The sequence below is a fragment of the Eretmochelys imbricata genome, chromosome 1 (assembly GCF_965152235.1).
Source record: "Eretmochelys imbricata isolate rEreImb1 chromosome 1, rEreImb1.hap1, whole genome shotgun sequence".
NCBI classification, from domain to species: Eukaryota; Metazoa; Chordata; order Testudines; family Cheloniidae; genus Eretmochelys; species Eretmochelys imbricata.
In genome coordinates this window covers 10,285,025-10,304,453 of record NC_135572.1, presented here as the reverse complement: position 1 = coordinate 10,304,453, position 19,429 = coordinate 10,285,025, and the positions used below count along the sequence as shown (strand labels likewise).

Sequence of the window (19,429 nt, the reverse complement as noted above, 5' to 3'; positions counted from 1 at the left end):
TGAGCTGTAAAAACAAGGCCCTGGCCACCTGCAGTCCTGAAAGAGCCCGTGGCTGTCTTTGCCGAGCATGGGCATATCTGCCAAATTCCAGAGCATGCAATGGCTCCAGCCTCCCTGTCGGTTTCATAGGAGGAACCCCCCTTAATTACCCCTCCTCAGGTGAGTCTACATAGCAATGGGAGGTGTGAATGCTGCACAAGTCCCTCTACCCGAGCTAGGTATGACAGAGATCAAAACAGCAGGATAGCTGCTGGGCCATGGCCGGTGGCACAGGCTAGTCACCCAGGCACAATCCTGCCTGGGGCTCTAGGTACATATTCAAGTGGTTATCTTACGCTGCTACCCGTGCAGCTATTGCAGAGTGGCTGATGCGTCCCACCCCAGAGGTGGCTGCATTTCAGTGCTACAGCCCACGGGCCACATCCGGCCCATGGGACCGTCCTGCCCAGCCCTTGAGCTCCCAGCTGGGGAGGCTAGCCCCCGGCCCCTCCCCTGGAGCTATGCCGCCGTGCGGATAGCACGACTTGCGCCCGCCCACCTCCCAAGCTTTCCAATAAGCCAGTCCTACCACTCTGAGCAGCATGGTAATGGGGTGGGAAGCGGGAAGGGGGGGTTAGATAAGGGGCAGGAGGTCCCGGGGGGCAGTCAGGGGGCAGCGGTTGGATGGGGCGGAGGTTCGGGGGGCGGGGTTAGGGGACAGGGGAGGTTGGATACGCATGGGAGTCCCAGAGGGCCTGTCAGGGGGCAGGGGTGTGGATAGGGGTCGGGGCAGTCAGGGGACAGGGAGCAGGGGGGTTGGATGGGGGTGGGGTCCCAGGAGGGGGCGATCGGGGACAAGGAGCAGGGGGAGTTGGATGGGTCAGGGGTTCTGAGGGGGGCAGTCAGGGGGCAGGAAGTGGGAGGGGGTGAATAGGGGGCGGGGGCAGGGGCCAGGCTGTTTGGGGGGCACCGCCTTCCCTACCTGTCCCTCCTACAGTTCGCAACGCCGATGTGGCCCTCGGGGCAAAAAGTTTGCCCACCCCTGCTTTATATGCACACAGAGAACCAGCTGCCTCTTCTCCTGGGGTAGGAGTTTGTTGGGACGCCCGATTTCGGGAGAGAACTACGACCAGGCTCCTTCGGCAATGCAGAAGGGGCACGGATACCCAGTTACAGCTGCTGCCATATTTCCTCTGCAGCGTGCAGCGTGCAGCGTTCTGAGCTATTGCTTCCATGACTGCTCACTCCAGGCCAGGATGTAGGGAGACCCTGTGCAGCCACACAGGGCAGCATAGCCTCCGTCTGTCAGTATGGGAGCCAGAAGACCTGGGTGTGTCCAGCAGCCTCAATAAAGAAGCCCCTTTCTAGGCCCCACAGCTGAGACCCCTCTCCTCTCTAGTGACAGAGGGTTTCCAAAGCAGCAAAAGACTAAACTGCCCCCCGGCACACCCCGAACGCTACACAGCTGGTGCGAGGCAGGCCTGTGAATTTAATGATAATCCCCATTATCCCAGTGCAAACCCAGAGCTTAACTAATTCGCAGAGAGTTTAACTAATTAGGCCTCATTCGGCTTCATGAACTAAGGGCTGATGTGGCCCTAGAGAGGAAGGGAAGTATCACAACCCCCGTTTTACGTAGGAGAAAACTGAGACCCACAGAAATTGAGAGAGTTGCCCAAGGCCACACAGTGAGTCAGTGGCACAGCAGGGAATAGAACCCAGGAGTCCTGAGTTTTAGCCCCAGTGAGCAGTATTTCCTCCCCTTTACTTTGAGATTTAACCGCTTTGCTGCTGGTTCCCACTCCAGCTTTCCCTCCGCTCAGGTTACCTGTGGGCCTGACCCTGGTCCATAGGGCAGCCCTGGATGGCAGGTACGCAAGGCCACAGCAAAGCTGTCAATGCCTCTTACTGATTGGTCCCCAGGCCTGTCTCTCTCATCCAGCTTTGCTCAGCGGCTGCGGATGAAAATTGCTCTGCTCTCCTAGTCTAAAGTAGCTGTGACGCTCCCCAGGGGAGCCCAGGGATGTGAGGCACCTCACCACCACTTGCCCTGAGTGCGAAGGCATCTTGTCTGTGCCTGCCATGGGTCAGCTCCCTGAAACCACCAGCTTCTGGCAGCACAAGCCCTGCCTGCCAGGTCTCCGCAGGCCTCGCCCTCTCTGCACCGGGCAGTGAATGGCACACGCCAACGCCCGCGGCCTCGGAGCGTTCCCTGCAGTGCCCAGCCCCTTCTCACTGGACACTCACAGAACTACCAGGCCGGCTGTTCCCAAAGGACCAGGACGCGCCAGCTTGTAAGTTTCAACCTGGGACTGGCACTTTGCTCCACACCACAGCCCTGAGCTAGATGCACAGTGAAAACAAGAATACGCTTATTATCCATAAAGAGAGATACAAGGGATTGCGAGTAAGGACGGTGGAAACAAATTGTTTCATATGAAATAAAATCATAACATGTTTTCTAGAAACAAAACCTACCTAACAGGTTACCCGCCTGTCTAAAGCAGCTTCTCTCTAGCATTTTCTCCAGCATTTTCAGTCAAATTTGGCTGAGACTTCCTCTTTCATGAAGCCAACTCGCTGGCCGTTTATTTCCTCGGTAAAGGATGACAAGGTGTCTCCTCTGTCCCCCAAATATACTACAGCAAACATCTGATGTGCAATTCAAGATAGGGTCCCCCCCCCCCCGTTTACTTTTTCTATTACTGGTCTCTCTCTGAAGTTTTTACAACCCTTCAGTAGCATTTGGTTCCGACCGGCAGCAGCAGACCCACTGTGAACGACACAATACTGAATTCACACATAAACAACCGGATAAGCATTTCTTCCCTGACAGACAACCTGCTTTCCCCTTCGCTAGTGACCCGTCCCCAGGCACAGAGCTTAGGAACACAATTCTCAGCATAGATACCTAACTCCTTGCGTCACATCCTTACTGGCATGTCTCCGTGACACTGACGACCAGGGTGACACCGGCTTTTATCTGAGACGCCACGACATTCTCTGAACTGGAACATACACACCAGGCCCAGGAGATTCCTGTAACTCTCAGCAGCCCCTCTGTGCCCCTCCAACAGTCGGCACTAACTGGTTCTTGGGTCACAGAAGCCGCTGGACGGAAGCTGGGAGCAGCAAGGCTTAAGGCTCAGCCAGCCAGCAAAGCTGAATCCAATTACTGGATGCTCTGGGATCATTTAGCAGATGATGCTCAATAAAAATGATTCCCTTTTCTCTCATCTGCTCTTCTGGTGGAACATTGTTTTGCTGGCCCTCTTTTAAGCCTGTGCACTGGGATAAAATCCTCTGCGTGATTTTAGGCCATCGAAACCCTGGTGCTGCGCTGAGAGATGCTAGGAGGGGATCGCCACATGGTGACTGGACAGGCCTGCTTCAGAACCATCGCTACGTGATGTGAGAGCCCCCCCCATTGTCAAGTCCCGTGACCGTGTCGGGATTCCTGGCACCCAGAACCTGATTTTGCAACCCTTGAAAATCCCCAGGGTCAACCCAGGCAAACCTGTGACACTGCTGCAATGAGTGGGATGGATGGATGGAGGGACAAACTACCCAAGGCCCAAAGGCTGTTTCGGGAAGCCCCGTTCATTGCACTAACGCAAAGCTCGAGAAGGGGCGGGTTAACCCTGACACACACTCACCGAACTCCGGCAGGAAGAGGTCGAGGGGTCTGGAAGGCAGTATCAGGGGGCTCTGTTGTTGTGGTTTCACAGGGGGAAGGACAGGAGGCAGAGGGGGTGGGACAATAGGCACCGGCTCAGGGGCTTGGGATTCCTCTCTAGCAGGAAAGCTGCAAAGAAAAAGAAAGATCCCATGTTAACAGGGTTACAAGCCTTCTACGAATCCCCCCTCCTTCCCTTCCCTGCATGGCTGCCTTAAAAATCGAGGGCCAGACCCTGATCTCATTGATGCCAGCGGACACCCGGACTCACTCCACTGAAGTGGAAGGAGCGACACTGGGTTTGCACTGGGATAATGGGAATTAGAATCAGGGCCTTCGCATCGTGCAAGAGCCAAGTGGTCAGGTGGGTTCAGCAGACCGTATTACTGAGGCATCGCCATGCGGTCAGCACGGGTCACCTCCCGGCACAGACTTCCAACACACCTCAAGGGAAAAGAATATTTAACAGCCCAATTGCAGACAGCTGGGATTGTCCCTGTCCCCACCGCTAACCGCCATCAAAAACCCACCCCCACCGATGACGGACGACCACCAAAAGCCCTTCAAATACCACATTCAGCACAAAGCCCTCTGACAGCATGAACGCTGCAGCGTAAGTAAGGAGCTGCCCAGAACTAGGTGCCACCACCACCCTGCACTTCCCGTTGACCTGACCTGCTGTCCTATCACAGAAATGAAGGGACCTCAAGAGGTCCTCAAGTCTACCCCCCTGCGCTGAGGCAGGGCCAAGCAAACCTAGACCGGCCCTGACAGGGGTTTGTCCAACCTGATCTTAAAAACCTCCAGTGACGGGGATTCCACAACCTCCCTTGGAAGCCTGTTCCAGAGCTTAACTATCCTGAGAGTTAGAAAGTTTCTCCTGATATCTGACCTAAATCTCCCTGGCTGCAGATTAAGCCCATTGCTGCTAGTCCGACCTTCAGTGGACATGGGGAACAATCGATCCCCGTCTCTTTAGAACGGCCCTTAACAGATTTGGAGACTGTTCTCAGGTCCCCCATCGGTCTTCTTTCCTCAAAACTAAACACGCCCAGGTGTTTTAACCTTCCCTCCCAGCTCAGGTTCTCTAAACCTCTGATCATTTTTGCTGCTCTCCTCTGGGCTCTCTCCAATTTGTCCACATCTTTCCAGGGCCGAGTACAGCAGGACAATTACCTCCCGGGTCTTACGTACAATAAACCTGTTAATTCACCCCAGAATGAGTTTAGCCCTTTTTGTAACTGCATCACATTATCAACTGACGGTCAATTTCTGATTCATGATAGCCCCCAGATCCTTTTCAACAGGCCTACCTCCCACCCAGTTATGCCCCAGTTTGTAATTACGCGTTTGATTTTTCCTTCCTAGGTGATGTACTTTGCATGTGTCTTTATTGAATATTCTCTGTTTGATTGCAGACCTATTCTCTAATGTCCAAGGTCATTTTGAATTCTAACCCTGTCCTCCAAAGTGCTGGCAACCCCTCCCAGCTTGGTATCATATGCAAATTTTACAAGCTTCCCCTCCACTCCATTATCCACGTCATTAATAAACACATTGAATTGCACTGGACCCAGGACAGACCCCTATGACACCCACCCCGGCCCCCTGCAGATACACCCTCCCAAATCATTGATAAGTACTCTGTGAATATGGTCTTTCATCCAGGTGTGCAGTCACCTTTTAGTAATTTTACCTAGACAATATTTCCCTAGTTTGCCCATGGGAATGTCATGTGGGCTTGTCTCAAAGGCCTTGCCAAAATCCAGATATATCACATCTACCGCCCCACCCCCATCCACTAGGCCGGTCACCCTGTCATGAGAGGTCCTGGGTAGCGGCTTCCTACCTTAGTGCTCTCAGTCAGTCTCACGTGCCATCCCGCAATGTTCCAGGGCCCTTCCTTGAGCAAGCATGTTGTTCAGTATTGATACAAACCCAATCCTGCACCGCCCACGCCCCACCCGAGCTGGGCACGCACCACGCAAAAATATACACAGCTATGGGGTCAACGAGCACCTGAGACCCCTCTGGTCAACGCCAATGGTGGAGCTGATGGGGGAGACCACAGCTGGTTAAAAAATGGACTTCTCTCTCTCTCTCTCTCTCACACACACACAGAGCCAGAATTCCCAAATTTTTTGCAAAATGAAATTCTGGGTGGAAAAAGATTGGTTTTGGGGTCAATTGAAATGTTTTGCTATGATAAATTCTCAATGTTTTATTTCAGTTTTGACCCTTTTTTACTTATTTTTGTATCAAATAAAGTAAATTTCAAAACAGTCATTTTGTTTGTTAACAAAAAACATCAGAAGTTTTCATTCCAAAAAAGTGGAAACTTTTATTTCCAATTGCTGTCAGAACAAAATGTGGTTTTGGCTAAACAGCATTTCCCAACACAAAACTGTTTTGATGACCTCCCCCCCCACCCCCCACCCCCCCACCCCCGTTCTAAGGGGGGAGCAGAGCCCCTTGTTCTAACAAACAGCAATTAGACAGAAAATGGTTACCAGTGAGACAACAAACAGTGGAGAGCTAGACCCCAGCACAGTGATTTGGGGAGGCTGATGGGTATTTTGGACAAGCTGCCACAGCCAGGTTCAAAGGGAATCCTTACCTGCCTCTCAGTTACCTGGCTTGGTGAGCAAACTAACCCTGGTGTGGTATGTCCCCCCGGCAGGGCAGACGTGCCAGATGTGTCGGAGGAAGGACACCACTGGGTTGCAAAAGCAAGTGCTGGGTCCAGACAGTAAGTTCTTAAAATGGCATCCCAAATACGCAACCTCCTCTTCCTGCCTGCTATTTAACAGGAGCGTGGCCTACCACGAGGCTACAGTTCAGGGGTCAGGAATCTCTTCCTGATTCAGTGGGACTTCGGGCAAGCCACGAACGTGAGCATTTTCATCCTCAGGTGCCTAATGACAGACATCCAAATCCTTAGGTTGGTCCCTACATCGGTGGCTGTATTTTCCAAAGTGCTCAGCTCCAAAAACTCCCCACTGGAATCAGCAGGAACGGCAGGCAACCAGCACCTCTGAGAAACAGGCCATTTGTATTTAGGTGCCTACAGATGAATTCAGGGGCCTGGTTTTAGGCACCCAACTCAAAAATGTTGGCCTCATTCTCCCCATGACTCAGCTTCCACATAAGAACATCAGAATGGCCATGCTGGGTCAGACCCATGGTCCACCTAGGCCAGTATCCTATCTTCTGACAGTGTCTGGTGCCAGATGCTTCAGAGGGAATGAACAGAGCAGGGCAATTTCGAGTGAGCCATCCCCTGTCGTCCAGTCCCAGCTCCTGGCAGTCAGAGACTTAGGGACACCCAGAGCATAGGGTTTTCATCCCTGACCATCTTAGCTAATAGCCATTGATGGACCTAGCCTCCAAGAACTTATCTAGTTCTTTTCTGAACGCAGTTATAGTTTTGGCCTTCACAACATCCCCTGGCAATGAGTTCCACAGGTTGACTGTGCGTTGTGTAAAGAAATACTTCCTCTGGTTTGTTTTAGACCTCCTGCCTGTCCATTTCATTGGGTGACCCCTGGTTCTTGTGTTATAGGAAGAGGTACTTCCTTGTTCACCATCTGCAAAATATGGATAGTGCCATTTACCCACCTCTTGGGGGGAGAATTAACTGACAAATCTTTGGAGATTCTCAGCTGAAAGCTGCTATGTGAGGGCAATGATTTATGATTGGTAGTGAGCAATTCAGGTTCTCTTGGGCTAATGAACAAACAATATAGTGGAAAGACAGTGCCACCCACGGCCTGAATTGCAGAGGTGCAGAGCAAAGCTGAAGTCGTTTGGGGTGACAGTTGCTCAACACCTCCGAAAATCTGGCCGAGGGCATACAACAAGCCCCAAAGAGACACTCTTTCCCAGCACCTTTCTCTTCGGGTGCATTGAACTCCGAACCTCTTGGGAACTAGAACTAGAATTCAGCCACAGCTGCCTCCCCGTTGCTACTTTTCAGTCATTTCCCGCCTCCCAAACAAGCACCACCAGATGGGCAATGCACAGAATGTTTACAGTAAAGATTTTCTAAGGACAGGAAAGAGGGGAAGTTACTTGGGCACAAAAATAAGAGATCTGAGTCTGTTTTCCTTTGTTTTTGTGGAAAGCTTCCCAATCCGGAGGCGGCTGTGGAATATCTCCCAGGAGAAGCCCCAGTGCCTGTGAACTCCTCCTTTTCCAAATGTCTGGAAAGTATCTAGCACCCCACAGGGCTTGGTCTAAAGGACAAGCCAATAATGACATGTCACAGGAAGGAGGGTGGCTTGGTGGTTAAGGTCCTGGCCTGGGACTTAGAACAACCAGGTGCAACTCCCAGTACTCAGACAGGTCCCTTGGATGACCTTGGCCAAGCAACTTAACCTCTGTGGGCCGAGTGCCCCATCAGTCAAGTGGGGCTAATGCCACTTCCTTCTCCCACCCTTTGTTGCTCTGGTCTACTTAGACTGTAAGCTCTTCAGCAGGGCAGGGAGTGTCTCTCAGCATGGGTGTGCAGAGTCTAGCCGTACTAACAAGTACTAATTACATCCAAAATTCAGGTTGCACAGTCAAACACTTAGAAGTAATGGAAAACGAGCATTAAAGTTGCCCGTGCAACCTTATTTCAGCTCCCTTGTGCATTACGATATGGGCTTTATTTACAAGTTCCCACACTATATTTTCCACAGGACTGCCACCTCCTTCAGCGAATGAGTAGTTATTCAGCATTTCTTTTTATCCTTCTCATTCAATACATGGCCCAGGCTGTATTTACCACATGCCATCCAAATCCTACATGGCCTACAGAATGATTAATTTCCTGCTGGGCATTTCTATGGTGCTCTCCCCGTCATGTTTGAGTGCGTCTGTGATGAAGCAGGACTGTTCTTAATGTTTCCTCTGAATAGTGTGGGGGTGCCTCAGTTTCCCCTGTGCAGTTCTTAAGTATCTAGGTGGTGGGATAAGGGTGTATGATCATTGCAGAGTCCTAGGGGGCAGGTGTGTGCAGGGGTCTGGACACAGAGAATGGCCGACATCCTGTTTCCTGGCAACTGATGGCCTGGGCCCTTCCTCCCTGCAAGGTGAGAGCTAAAGGGGTTGGAGAACAAAGTAATCAGTTGACCTCCTGGCCCAGGAAAGGGACAAAGCCCAGAGGAGGAGGAGCTGGAGAGAGTTTCAGTTTGGGGCTGGCTGGGGAGGAGGAGTGAAGTGCAGATGTGGTTATCTGGTTCACTGCCCCCCAAAATGGACCCGGCAGAGGGGTCCTGTTCTCTGTACCTACAAGCTCTGTTTTAGACCATGTTCCTGTCGTCTAATAAACCCCTGTTTTACTGGCTGGCTGAGAGTCCCGTCTGACTGCAGAGTTGGGTTGCAGGGCCCTCTGGCTTCCCAGGGAGCCCACCTGGGCGGACTCTCTGTGGGAAGCGCAGGGAGGGGCAGAGGATGCTGAATGCTCCGAGGTCAGACCCAGGAAGGTGGAAGCCGGGTGAGCTGTGTGTCCTGCAGACAGTCTGCTCCCAGAGAGGAGACTTCCCCAGAGTCCTGACTGGCGACGTAGGGAGCAGTTCCAGAGCATCGCCCGGGGACGCCGTGACAGCGTCACAAACATTCATGGCTTTATCTCTGTGCAGGGGATATTCTTATATCTAGTTTACAGATAGGGAGCTGAGGCAGAGAGAGATTAAGGCTACAATTATCAACAGTGACAACTAATTTGAGACACTTAGACCCTGATTTTTCAGAGCACTCACCAACAGAAATTGGTCCAATAAAAGAGATTATCTCACACACCTCATCTCTCTTAGCATTTTTATGGCACATTATATGCCCAGAGCTCAGCTCCAGTCAACATGAGTTGCAGCTGTGAGTGCTCAGCGCTTCTTCAAATCTGTTCCCCGGTGTCGTAGGTTGGGAAGCCAGAAAATGAGGAAGACACAATTAGTGGCCAACTCTGAGCACTGTGGTTTCAGTGATTTATCCAGCATCAAGCAGGAGTTCCGACAGAAGCAAGCAGAGAATCCAGTTCTCCAGGGCAACATTCAATTTCCTTGGCCACAGGTCCACCCATTCTCTTCCTGCAGCCCCTCCCTCATTCACTAGACATTGTCAAACTCCTGCAGCAAATGAGACAGGGATCCTACAGACAACAGCCTCCTTCACTACACAACCCTGATTCAGCCCCGGTGCAGACGCATCCCATGCACTGAATGAGGCCCGGGGTCCAGTGTGAAAAATTGGATGTGACTGTGTCATTAACAACTATATCACCATGCATACGTCAACGGTCCCCAAACTTTTCGGGGTCAGAGCTGGGGTCAGGAGTGGGGCCACGGCTCCGGGAGAGAGGGGGACGTAGACAGGGGTAAGGGGGCCAAGCCTGTGGCTGCAGCTTGGGAATGGAGCCGCAGCCAGGGCCATCATTTTTAGGTTCTATAATTTACCAGGAGGAGGAGGGGGGCGGGGGAGAAAGTATAAATCTATTAAGCTAATTGCTTCTGGGTTCCAACAGCTGTATGGAAATCCTGAGGCCCTGCAGTTTACATGGCATCTGTAGCGAGAATAGGGAAAGTGGGAGAACATCATGAACTTCTATCATTGGAATGAAAGGAATAACTCCATTGACTGGCAGTAGTAGTAGGCTGCTATCCTCTGTGTAGCCCAGGCAGTAGATGGGGACATGACACACCCTTTGTAAGTGTTTACCAGTCGGAATAGTTAGAGAGCATCTAAAGGGCTCAGTCCTCCCTCTGTCAGGGCAAGATCCAGAAGGCAGGTGCTCAGCCCTTTCTGAGAATCGGGCCCCTTGAAGGTGTCCTGAGTTGGACATCCCAGATCACTAGTCACTTTAGAAAGTCCTGGTCTGTCAACCTTGTGAAGGGAAGATGCCCTACAAGCCAGGCCCGATGCCTCTGCTCCCATGGTTCTGCATCCAGCATTCATGTCCCCACTCCATTTAACAATTGGCTGGACTCGGGATGTCTGGCTTCACCATTCGGGCTGACTGGTCTGGGGCATTTCAGAGGCACTGGGATACCTGTGACATGCCCAAACAGACAGCAGGGACATGTAGGGACTCTGATGCGGTAACTGTGAGAAGGACCGTCCAGTACCTTTCAGTCAGGGCTACACACATGGGCCCGACCCAGAGTGAATCCAGATCCAAGCTGCCACAGAGTCCTGGGGTGTCCAGTGCTGGGGTTTGGCGCAGGGCCTCTCCCTCTGGTTCACACCTGCTCAGCACATACAGCAGAGCAGACTTGGTAGCTCTGTTTACTTGGTGCGGGAGTGGGTGGGAGGAGGTCTGGGGGAATAATCAGACCGGACGGAGTGACCTCACTTCTTCGCAGCCGTTTCTATAGAAACAAGCCCGCAAACAGCCACAGACTGGCAAGACAGTTGGTGCAGAAGGCAGAGCGGAGCCCCAGGGGCACATTGCCCTGCAGTTCAGGACGAGCGCTGCAAAGAGCCCCTCACCCCCAAAGCAACGGAGCCGCTCTCTGCACCACCAGGACCCCGTCGCTGCTGTCCTCCGGCAAAGCAGGGGCTCAGTGAATCCGGGGGTGCTGAGCCCAGCACCAAGTTAAAGGCAGAGCTGACTGCAGTGGACCAGGCTAGGGTGTAAGTGCACCCCCACCCTCCTTTGCGGGATGGAACCAGGACTGCCCAACTGTGTGCCATAGCCACAGAGCGGGGGGGCTCCACAAAGCATCTTAGCATCACGTCCTCAAATCACCAGATGAACACCAGCTAATTAACCCTCCTGATACCCCTGCCAGCACCATCATCCCCATTTTAACACTGGGGAAACTGAGGCTGGGGGCGATCAAGTGGCTTGCCCAGAGTTTCAGAGAAAGCCTGCGCCAATGTCTGATTCGAATGGAGGAGCGCCAGGCTCACAGGCCGGCGCTTGGAGCACTGGATGCACTAGATTTAAAGGTTAAAAGGAAATAATCACTCTCCCATTCCACACCTGCTCAGAACCCAGCCCAGGGCCCGGTGCATCCCGAGGAGACACCCCTGTGTACAATGTGCTCAGTCCCGCTCGATGGCACAGGATTGCAAGTGCTGAGCACCTAGCCACTCCCACTGAGACCCCTTATGGGCAGGATTTCACAAGAGCACCACACCCCGTGTTCACCCAACACGTTGAGCTCTTAGGGAAATCTGGCCACTTATTTCTGGGGCGCAAATAGGGGAAAATCTGTCCATAGGCATCTGTAATGCCCACATCTGCTACAAGTGAAACAAAGTGCATGACAGGCAAAACTAACGAAGGGTTAGGGTGACCAGATGTCCCGATTTTATAGGGACAGTCCTGATATTTGGGGCTTTGTCTTATATGGGTGACAATTACCGCCCACCCCCTGTCCCAATTTTTCACCCTTGCTATCTGGCCACCCTATGAGGGGTATCCCTGGGGCCCCTGGGCGCTGGGACAGACAACAGATAACATAGAAATAAGGCAACCCGGCTGTAAGACATACAAACGCCACATGCCACCTAACCCCATCCAATTACCAATCAACCCCCACCACTGCGACTGCACTACTGAAGTGACATCTGCAGCTCAGGGATGCCACAGACGGAGCTGCCCGGGGGGCTGAGCAGATGGAGATTTCCTCCTGCCTTGGGATCTAGCCTCCTCTATTCTCCTTGTTGCGTCCCCTACCGGAGGGACTGAGGTGTAGAAGCGAGACACATGACTGGGTGCTTTGCTGATCTCCTCTGCGCTGCGTGGGCTCCCACAGGGCAGTCTTGGATTCCTGCACTCCTGAATAACGAGCCCTAGCCAGCAAACCTTCCATGGACTGCACTGGGAGCAGGATGAGGCTCATATGGCTTTTGCAATCCTGGGCTGGCCTGGAGGCTGCCACCTTGCCATCGGGTGTGGGGCCTGGCCCCAGGGATGCATACGTTCCTCCCCTCCAGGCTTATGGCCCTGCCCTACATCTGGGGAAAGAAAGGAAAGCCACAAGAGAACGGCGTGGGACTGTGTTGCCGGGTGGCGTGTGTGTGTGGGTTTGCGCCCTGTGCTGTCCAGCTCTGTGCAGACAGCTGGTTCAGCAGACTTCAGTGGTACTCCCCCATGCTGTCAAGTGCTGAAGGCTGGAATGTCATTGCCTCAGCCCGTGGAGCCCCAACGTTATTATTATTAACAGCAAATAAGGCAGCCAGCTCATTCGGCAGACCTCGCTGTGTCTCATAAAGGACGACAAAGGCACTCAGCCGGGTTAATTGCCCTAGGATGCCAGTGCCCTGGCTCTGTGGGTACAGATACGCTAAGACATGAGTGCCCCTTGGCACGAAGTGGCTCAGGCAGCAGCAGGAGTCTCTGCTGTCCCCTCGGCCACACAAAGGGTTAAGTCGAGACATTTATAGGTGGAGACAAACAGCTAGAATACACAACTTACGCACCACCGCACATATTTCACGACACCTGTCTGTTACCTCCCCTTGTTCCTGATATCTTGGACAAAACATCCCTGTTCATTGTTTGTCAAACCATCTTATCTTGGACTAGACTGGAATATATTTAGGTAACTATCTAGTGCCTAGTACACTAGCAACAACTTTGCCAAGCTCATGTACCAGACAGTGAACTTGAGGGCATCTGTTTGATACTTGGCCTGACTTTGGTTCACAGCCTCTGGTCTCGCACCAGGCCCAGTGCTCCAGGCTCGCTCTCTCTACCGCAGCCTGTACGTCCACACAACACACGCACATCGGTCCAGTGCTCTCTGCATTGCACACAGTCCCACCACAGCAGCATTATTACATTCAGTTACATGACAGTGGCGCCTAGAGACCGCAACTGAGATCAGGACCCCGTTGTGTGGGGCTTGGTACACGCACATAGCAAGAGATCCAAAGAGCTCACAGTCTGAACAGACAAGACGAAGGGTGGGAGAGGAAACTGAGGCACGAGGAAGGGAGATGACTGGCCCAAGGTCACTCAGCAGGCCAATGGCAGAGCTGAGAATAGACCCCAGGTCTCCTGACTCCTAGCCCAGTGTCCCCCCTTCGCCCCACAGCGCCCAGCCTTCATCTGCAGAGCCATGACCCTGCACTGCAGCGAAGCTTCTCAGGACTGCTAAGGTGGAAAGACTCCGGTGGGAGGCTCTGGGAACTTCTCCTGCAGCAGGGCTCCTTTGTCCAGTTCAGGTCAGGAGATTCCTGCCATTCCCCTAAGGGAGGCCTTGGTCTAAAGCATTCTGAGGCTCATACAGAATTGCCTTTGCTCCTACTATTCCTACTTGTTCCCTGTCCATGTGTCTCCAGAGCATGCCTCACCACAGTGTCTAAGCAATGAAGTGCAGCCGTACCAGCTGCCATGGACTTTGTCAAACTACACTGCCAATAAAACTGCATTTACAGAGGCATTCTCCCTTAGTCATCATTAGCTGAGATACCACAGGCTTATCTCGTTCAGTCCATCTTTCGTCAGAAACGAACTCCTCCATTTCCTTATCTCCCTTGAGGGTGGCTGTCATTTCAACTGCAGGCCTCCATCCCCCTGTCCAGATAACGACCTACGATCCATGCACTTCCACAAAGCCCTGACACAGGGAGAAACAAGATCCCACCAGTGGGGAATTTACACCACACTTTCCACTTGCTCCGCGGCTAGGGAGAAATCATCATTTCTATCTTTGCCTTCCTCTTCCCACGGTTAAGTAAGTTCTGCCTTCTGTGTACCAGTGGGGACAGACACTGACCTTGGGAGGAGTCAGTAACACTGGCAAATGCCTGCAGTTTTATACTCAATTCATATGTGATTCTCACTCAGGAGATAATGTCACTCGGCATATTGCTTGAATGACAACCGAGTAAGGACATTCACAATGCCCTCCTAGTAAATTCAAACCAAATACTATTATTGTCCTCCTGGTATTGTTCTTTTCCAACTGGCAAACCCCAAGATTTCTTACCAGGATATTCAGGGTTAGTTGCTTAATTATAGCTGTTCTTGCTCCCCTGGGCCAGACTGTTCTTAATGAACTCAGCCCCCAAAGATTAGTAGAAGTGCTCAGCACATTGAACTCGCGCTGGGTTTTGGAGGCACACTGGAACCTGGGATTTGGGGACAGGCTGCCCATCGGTGTCACCATAGGTGGTGAGCACTTGTGAAAATCTGGCGTGAAAGCCTGGGCACACTGAATCAATGGCAAAACTCAGTTTGACTTCAGGGCCACCAGGGCCAAATCCAACACACGTTGATGTCCCTGGACAGACCGCTGTTTATTTCAAGAAGAGCAAGATCAAGTGCCACAAGCAGACTGGAGTGGATCACTGGGCTGGGACTGGGAAGGAGTTTTTACTCCAGGCAAACAATTTATCCTAATGAGTGACTGTTGCTTCATTACAACACCACCCGTGTGGGATTCACAAAGATCACCCCACACTTCAATGCCGCAACTTCAAGGCACTGTCTGTACAGATATTTTTAGAGCACCACTGCAAGCCCCGGAAGCCGGAGTTTGACAGCCGGGGCTGGGAGGCTCGCTTCTGCAGGCTGTTTGCAGACATAGCCTTAGTTTGCAGGGGACAGGCATTGTGTTTTAGTTGATGAGTTTTTAAATCTTCATTTGGCAACTTCTGCCTTAAAAGACTAGATCTAGACTTGGAGTTTCACATAACGCCTGGTAAAAGGCCATGTCAAAGGCCACACACCCAATTAAAATAATTTCCTTCCCACAGGTCATTGTTAATAGAGGTGGAGTTGGCTGGTGCCAAGTGGTTCCGTGGTGTTTTGCCAGGAGATTAATAGGGCTGAAATTCCAAACTCTGGTCTTTTCATCCAGAAATCGGTAAATTGCAATGCAGGGAATGTCATTTTTATTCAGCATTATATTCAAAGTGGTTTTAAGAACTTTTCAGACTTTTTTTTAAAATAGCCTGTCCTCTTCATAGCTGCACCTGCTGGCAGGGATCACAGATCAATGATAAGCATTTATCTGTACTGGCTGCATTCCTAACTAGACGCTAACAGTCCTCAGACAGTTGAGATGCTATGTCTATGCTCTGTGATAGTGTCCCTTTAAACACAGTACAGGCTGACTAGTTCTTCCACCACAGCTTCTCTGAAGGCCATCGAGGTCAAAGGGAGAAAAACACCACAAATTCTGCTGTGAACCCTGCAGTCACTGCCCGGAAGGAAGGTTTAGTGGGGCAAGCCAGGGGGATGGCGTAGTTGGTTAAGCATCAGGTTTAAAATACTCTCGCTCCTTGGAAGCCGAGCTGAAGAGGCTGGCTGGCTCATTCCAGCCCTCCGGCTCTGGGAGGTGGCTGCAGTGAATTCCATGGAGCTTTCCACAGGTGGGGACTTTCCATCCTGAGCTTCTGGCTGCGCTGCTTGGACATGCAGAGCACCTTTCGTAAGACTAGGAGGTTGGCCTCAGCATCCTTGCATAACAAGCTGTGGCCACATATGCATGCAAACACCATGGTCCTGAGCCTTCAGCACTGAAAGTACCAGCCTTTTCCACCGGAGCTAACAGAGTAACTCTGTGCCACTGTGGTCAGCCACCCGAAGTCAGCATAATCACAGGCACTTGGCTAATGTCTTGCTCATGGCCAAAACATCCCTTTTTTCCCACCGCTGAACTGCGCCCGGGCTGGCTAGCTGCTGCCCTCCACCCTAGAGGCAGCTGGACTCCCAGGGTGCTGTCTGTATGGGGTTAGCGAAGCACTCCCAGATGAAAGGTGCTGTTCTGTGGGCCAGATTCTTAGAGTGGCTTGGAGAAGAATCCAAACCTTTATCTGAACCAACCCGCCCAACTTTCTGTGGCTTGCCCATTGCTCACCTTCCCCCTACTCCATAAACAGCAGGATACTACATCACCGGAGCCTAGAACCACCAAATCCTCAGGGTCTCCTAGTGGAAAAGGACACTTCCTTCTCATTTGCGTCTGCCCTCCCCCATAGACTCTTCCTCCCAGCCCAGTGGGCTTTTTCCCAGATCGATTATTTCCCTCCTCCAACCCATAATACTCCCTTAGGCCATCAAGTCAGCCAGCTGTGTCCTGCGGCGTCTCAGGTCCCCTGCGTGGGCTCGCTCTGACCAGGATCTCACCTTAGTCCACGTCCAACTACCAGCTGCATTAGCACCAGTCATTAACTCACCTCTCTCAAAAGCCTCCCTGAATCCCTCCGAGGTACAGGTGCTGGACCTCAGCCAGGCCCTGAATTCTACCGCTAGCCATCACGGGGAGTGTAAGACACCTGCAGCTGTTGAAATGCAGTCTCCTTGATGCTGAATGCCTCCCAGCCTTCAGCAGCTGATGGGAGTAGCTGACCACAAGCATGAGATGTAGCACCTTCTCTGTGGGCTGCTCAACGGCAAGCCCCAGGGGAAGGAAGGAAGGAGTCAGAAATGGGAGGTGGGTGGCTGCAAACCACAGCAGAAGGGCAAAGGTCAGTCCTGCAGAATCACGCTTTGACATTAGGGCAACGACATTTCGGCTTCGTAAAGCTGACGTTGAAGTCTGGTTAGGTTCGAAGGAGGTGAAGCGTGGTCCTGCTACCAGCCTCAGCCCAGCAAACGTGGGGGGGCAGAGAGGAAGTGCTTGCTAACGGGGCAGACAAGCACACAGCCAGACACTTGCATACAGAGGGAAGGGGGAAGAGGGAAGGGGCAGTGCGATGCACCCAGGCACTGCAAAAAGAGAAGCAGACAGACCGGGTACGACGAGGAGACGGAGGGGGCAGATCAGGCTCCTGGGTGGGGCCTGCACAGGGAACACAGTAAAAACCACCTGGCAGTGGCAACACCATTCCCCAGGGCACCACCATGGTGCCTCCTCCTCAGAACCAGCAGCCCCAGAGCCAGCTCCACGGCAGCCCCCCTCCCCCACGGCACCCCCCAGAGCCAGCTCCACGGCAACCCCTCTCCCCCACGGCACCCCCAGAGCCAGCTCCACGGCAACCCCCTCCCCTACAGGCACCCCCAGAGCCAGCTCCACGGCAACCCCCCTCCCCCACGGCACCCCCAGAGCCAGCTCCACGGCAACCCCCTCCCCTACAGGCACCCCCAGAGCCAGCTCCACGGCAACCCCCTCCCCTACAGGCACCCCCAGAGCCAGCTCCACGGCAACCCCCTCCCCCACGGCACCCCCAGAGCCAGCTCCACGGCAACCCCCCTCCCCTACAGGCACCCCCAGAGCCAGCTCCACGGCAACCCCCCTCCCCTACAGGCACCCCCAGAGCCAGCTCCACGGCAACCCCCCTCCCCCACGGCACCCCCAGAGCCAGCTCCACGGCAACCCCCTCCCCTACAGGCACCACCAGAGCCAGCTCCACGGCAACCCCCTCCCCTACAGGCACCCCCAGAGCCAGCTCCACGGCAACCCCCTCCCTTACAGGCACCCCCAGAGCCAGCTCCACGGCAACCCCCCTCCCCCACGGCACCCCCAGAGCCAGCTCCACGGCAACCCCCTCCCCTACAGGCACCACCAGAGCCAGCTCCACGGCAACCCCCTCCCCTACAGGCACCCCCAGAGCCAGCTCCACGGCAACCCCCCTCCTCCCCTACAGGCACCCCCAGAGCCAGCTCCATGGCAACCTCCTCCCCTATAGGCACCCCCAGAGCCAGCTCCACGGCAACCCCCCTCCCCTACAGGCACCCCCAGAGCCAGCTCCACGGCAGCCCCCCTCCCCCACGGCACCCCCAGAGCCAGCTCCACGGCAGCCCCCCTCCCCCACGGCACCCCCAGAGCCAGCTCCACTGCAACCTCCCTCCCCTACAGGCAGCATGTGGGGAGCCCCACAGAGGCAGCACGCCCCTGCCAGCCGGCAGCAGTAGGAGCCTGAGGTCCTCCACTGCTGCTGTCCTCTAGGGCAGGGGTTCCCAAACTTTTTCTTTCTGAGGCCCCCCGACATGCAATAAAAGCTCCACGGCCCCCCTGCGCCCAACAGCTGGTTTTCTCAGGGCTGGCGTTAGAGCAGGGTTCTCAAACTGGGGGGTTGGGACCCCTCGGGGGGTCACAAGGTTATTACATCGGGGTCGTGAGCTGTCAGCCTCCACCCCAAACCCCACTTTGCCTCCAGCATTTATAATGGCGTTAAACACATAAAAAGTGGTTTTAATCTATAAGGGGGGGCGGAGATTGCACTCAGAGGCTTGCTGTGTGAAAGGGGTCACCGCTACAAAAGTTTGAGAACCACGGCATTAGGGGGAAGCAAGCAGGGCAATTGCCTGGGGCCCCACACCACAGGGGCCCCCACAGAGCTACATTGCTCAGGCTTTGGCTTCAGCCCCAGGTGGCGGGGCTCAGGGCCCTGGGGTTCAGCCCCATGCTGTGGGGCTTCGCCTTTCTGCCCGGGGCCCCAGTGAGTCTAACCCTGGCTCTGCTTGGCAGACCCCCTGAAACCTGCTCATGGCCCCCCGGGCGCCCAGAACCCCTGACTGAGAACCACGGCTCCATGGGCAGGGGCAGGAGACCTGCCGGCTGCGCACGGCGCTGCATCTAAGGCAGGAGCAGCAGCCCCACCAGCCCGGGCCCCCATTTTACCAACTGTGCCAGGAGCGGGGGATGGGGCTTTGCCCCTTTCCACCCTGCCCCCTCCCCGCGATGCCCTGTCCACCAGTTGTCCCACTGAGTCCAGAAGGGCTATTGGCGAGCAAGGCACCAGGTGACCCAAGGATCAAGCCCTAAACAAATGGTGCCAGGGCCAAATCCATCCCTGCTACAAGTGGGTGCAACACCACTGATGGGGGTGAATTCGAGAGGCAGTGCACAGTGCTCTCTGACCCAGAGGCAGGAGGCCAAATCCAGCTCTGGT

The 19,429-nt window shown here is 53.7% G+C and overlaps 1 protein-coding gene across 2 annotated transcripts in view; it reads right to left on the bottom strand.

Annotated features, from left to right (window-relative positions):
• ARAP1 (ArfGAP with RhoGAP domain, ankyrin repeat and PH domain 1) overlaps nucleotides 1–19,429 on the bottom strand; it is a 178,010-nt gene that overhangs the window by 84,465 nt on the left and 74,116 nt on the right. For both annotated transcript variants that reach the window (XM_077831760.1, XM_077831726.1), the window contains exon 3: nucleotides 3,636–3,784. In XM_077831760.1, the coding sequence (XP_077687886.1) occupies nucleotides 3,636–3,784 (149 nt within the window). The remainder of the gene's footprint in view (nucleotides 1–3,635; nucleotides 3,785–19,429) is intronic.